The sequence below is a fragment of the Oxyura jamaicensis genome (assembly GCF_011077185.1).
Source record: "Oxyura jamaicensis isolate SHBP4307 breed ruddy duck chromosome 27 unlocalized genomic scaffold, BPBGC_Ojam_1.0 oxy27_random_OJ70858, whole genome shotgun sequence".
Classification (NCBI taxonomy): Eukaryota; Metazoa; Chordata; class Aves; order Anseriformes; family Anatidae; genus Oxyura; species Oxyura jamaicensis.
The window spans coordinates 2,879-5,463 of NW_023304791.1; the positions used below are offsets into that span (position 1 = coordinate 2,879).

Consider the following 2,585-nt stretch of genomic DNA (forward strand, 5'->3'; position numbering starts at 1 on the left):
AAGGAATGCATCACACCGGGGCGAAGACGAAGGGGCCGGCTCGGGACCGGGAGCCGCGGGGACCGGGGCGCCGCCAGCCCCGCCGGAGCCCCGCCAGCCCCGGCCGCTCCCGCTTGCATAGCTGCGGGCTGCCCTGCCGTGCCCGGCTCCGCCAGCTCGGGAAAACCGGGGCGGCTCTGCATTTTCTTTTCCTTTCTTTTTTTTCTTTTTTTTTTTTTTCAATTTTTTCTTTTTTTTCCTTTTTTTTTTTTTTTTTTTTTTCCGTTTCAAGTTTTTTTAAAACAGGTAAAAAACGTCCTGACACACGCGCTGCGAGAGGAGCTCCGGGCACCGGGGCCGGGAGCGGGGCCGGGCCGGGCCCCCCCAAAGCAAAGTGCATCTCTGAGCGTCCGCCGGGCCGGGCCTGCTTGCATAGATAGAAATATTGGGGTCTCCGTTTCGCCTCTTTATTGCTTCGGAAAGTTTCGCTCCGCGCCGCAGCGCGCTCTCCTCTCGCTCCCACGGGCCGGGGCAGCGGGTGTCCAATGCTCGGGGGGGCTCACGGCGGCGGAGGGGAGAAACGGCCCAAAACGGTTACGGGGCGGGGCGGGGGGGGGCGAGAAATAAAAACGAATTAAAAAGCAAACGACGCGGCCCGACCCAGCGCCCCGGGCCGGGCTGCGGGCGCGCCTCCGCCGTTGCCGGGGGGGGGCCTTGGGCAGCGCTCGGCGCCCCGCCCCCCCTCGCGGGATAAATAATAATAATAATTAAAAAAAAAAAAAAAAAAAAAAGGAGAAATCCTCCAAAAAAAAGCACTTTGTCCCCACGGGGCTCGGGGACCCGCCGCCGGGGCCGGGTCCCCATATTGCACCAAAGCCCACGGCGGAGCCCCGGGGGCCGGTCCGCGGGGCCGCCGCGGCCCCCCCGGCCGGGGCTGAGGGGGGGGGGGAGGGAGGAAGAGGAGGGCGGGCACGGGGAGGGAGCGGCGGCGGGGCCGGGGCGGGGGGGGGGGGGTCAGTTGTGGAAGAAGGCGTTGAGCTCCTCGTACATGGGGCCCCGCTCGTGCGGGAGGTGCATGTCGTAGGGGAAGATGTTCTCGGAGTGCACCCCCCCGCGCATCCCCGCCGAGCCGAAGACCAGGTTGTGGCCGGCGGGCCGGGAGCCGGGCAGCGCCGAGTAGTGCATAGAGTAGTGGTAGCTTTTCTCGTGGTCGGGGGAAGAGTCTTGCTTGAGGGAGAAGTTGCCGTTAATGCACAGGGGGGGGCTGAGCCCGCCGTCGTACTCCGAGCTGTTGTAGTCGGGGGACGCGTTGCCGTAGAGGCTCTCGTAGGCGGAGGCGCAGTAGCTGTGTGTCCTCAGCCCGTGCGAGCCGGGCCCCGCGGGCGGCGGGCACTGCGCCGCGGCCAGCCGCGAGCAGGGGTAGGGGTAGGGGTGCACGGCGAAGGAGGCGTTGGGGCCGTGGTAGCGGCCCCCCTCCTGGCCCTGCTCCGTCAGGAAGTTGCGGGAGTTGAGCTGCAGGCAGCCGGCCACCAGGTTGGTGGTGGGCTGCGAGAGCCCCTTGCACAGAGTCTGCACGTAGGACACCAGGTCGGGCCGCTTGCCCGAGCGCAGGATCTCGGAGAGAGCCCAGATGTAGTTCTTGGCCAGGCGCAGGGTCTCGATCTTGGACAGCTTCTGGGTCTTGGAGTAGCAGGGCACCACCTTGCGCAGGTTGTCCAGGGCCGCGTTCAGGTCGTGCATGCGGTTCCGCTCGCGGGCGTTCGCCTTCTGCCGCCGCAGCTTGGAGCGCTCCAGCCGCGCCTTGGTCATCTTGCGCTTCTTGGGGCCGCGCTTCTTGGGCCGGTCGCCCTCGGCCTCCTCCAGGCCTTCCTCCTCCTCCTCCTCCTCCTCCTCGTCCCCGCCTAGCTCCCCTTCCTCCTTGCTCTCCCCCAGCGAGCCCTCGGGCGGCTCCTCGGGGAGGGCGCAGCCCTTACCCTTGCGCTCCTCCTTGTCGCTGCGGGCATCCTCCTCGCACTCCTCGGCCCAGCTGGAGAATTTCTGAACTTCGGGGATGAGGCTGGGCTCGCTGAAAAGTCGCGTCAACATGATGGCTGCAGCGGGGGCAAAGAGCGCCGTTACCGCGGCCGAACCGGCCCCGCCGCCCCCGCCCCGCCGGGGCTCGCCGCCGGCCTCCGGGGAAGGGAGAAGGGGAAGGGGGGGGAGATGCGGGGCGCGGGCGGAGCCGCCGTTCCCCGGCCCCGGGAGCGGCCCCGGGGCGGCGAAAACGAATGCGCGGAGGGGCCGCCCCCCGCCGCCCCCCGCCCGGGCTGCCCGGCACCGGGGGCACCGGGGCACCCTCGGGGCGGAGCGCCGCGCCCCGGGTGCCCCCCCCCCTTTCTCCTCCCCGGTTCCTTCCTCCCGCCGCCGCCCCGCTCCCCCGGCGGCCGTCGCGCCCCTTCCCCGCGCCCCCCGCCCCGGTGCCCCCCGCCCCGGAGCCCCCGCGGGCCGGCCCCGGGGCCGCGGCCCCTCTTCGACGCCTCCAACTTTTCCCCGCCGCCGCCGCCGAAACGGCTCCGGCCACGGCTCCGCCACCGCCGTCCCGGGGCCGGGCAGCACGGCCGCGGCCG

At 70.0% G+C, this 2,585-nt stretch overlaps 1 protein-coding gene across 1 annotated transcript; it reads right to left on the reverse strand.

Moving 5' to 3' along the window:
• Positions 1–229: 229 nt before the first annotated feature.
• Positions 230–2,392, reverse strand: NEUROD2 (neuronal differentiation 2). Its single transcript, XM_035313030.1, has one exon. The coding sequence runs from the start codon at positions 2,062–2,064 to the stop codon at positions 994–996; it is 1,071 nt and encodes a 356-aa protein (XP_035168921.1). The 5' UTR covers positions 2,065–2,392; the 3' UTR covers positions 230–993.
• Positions 2,393–2,585: the final 193 nt, after the last annotated feature.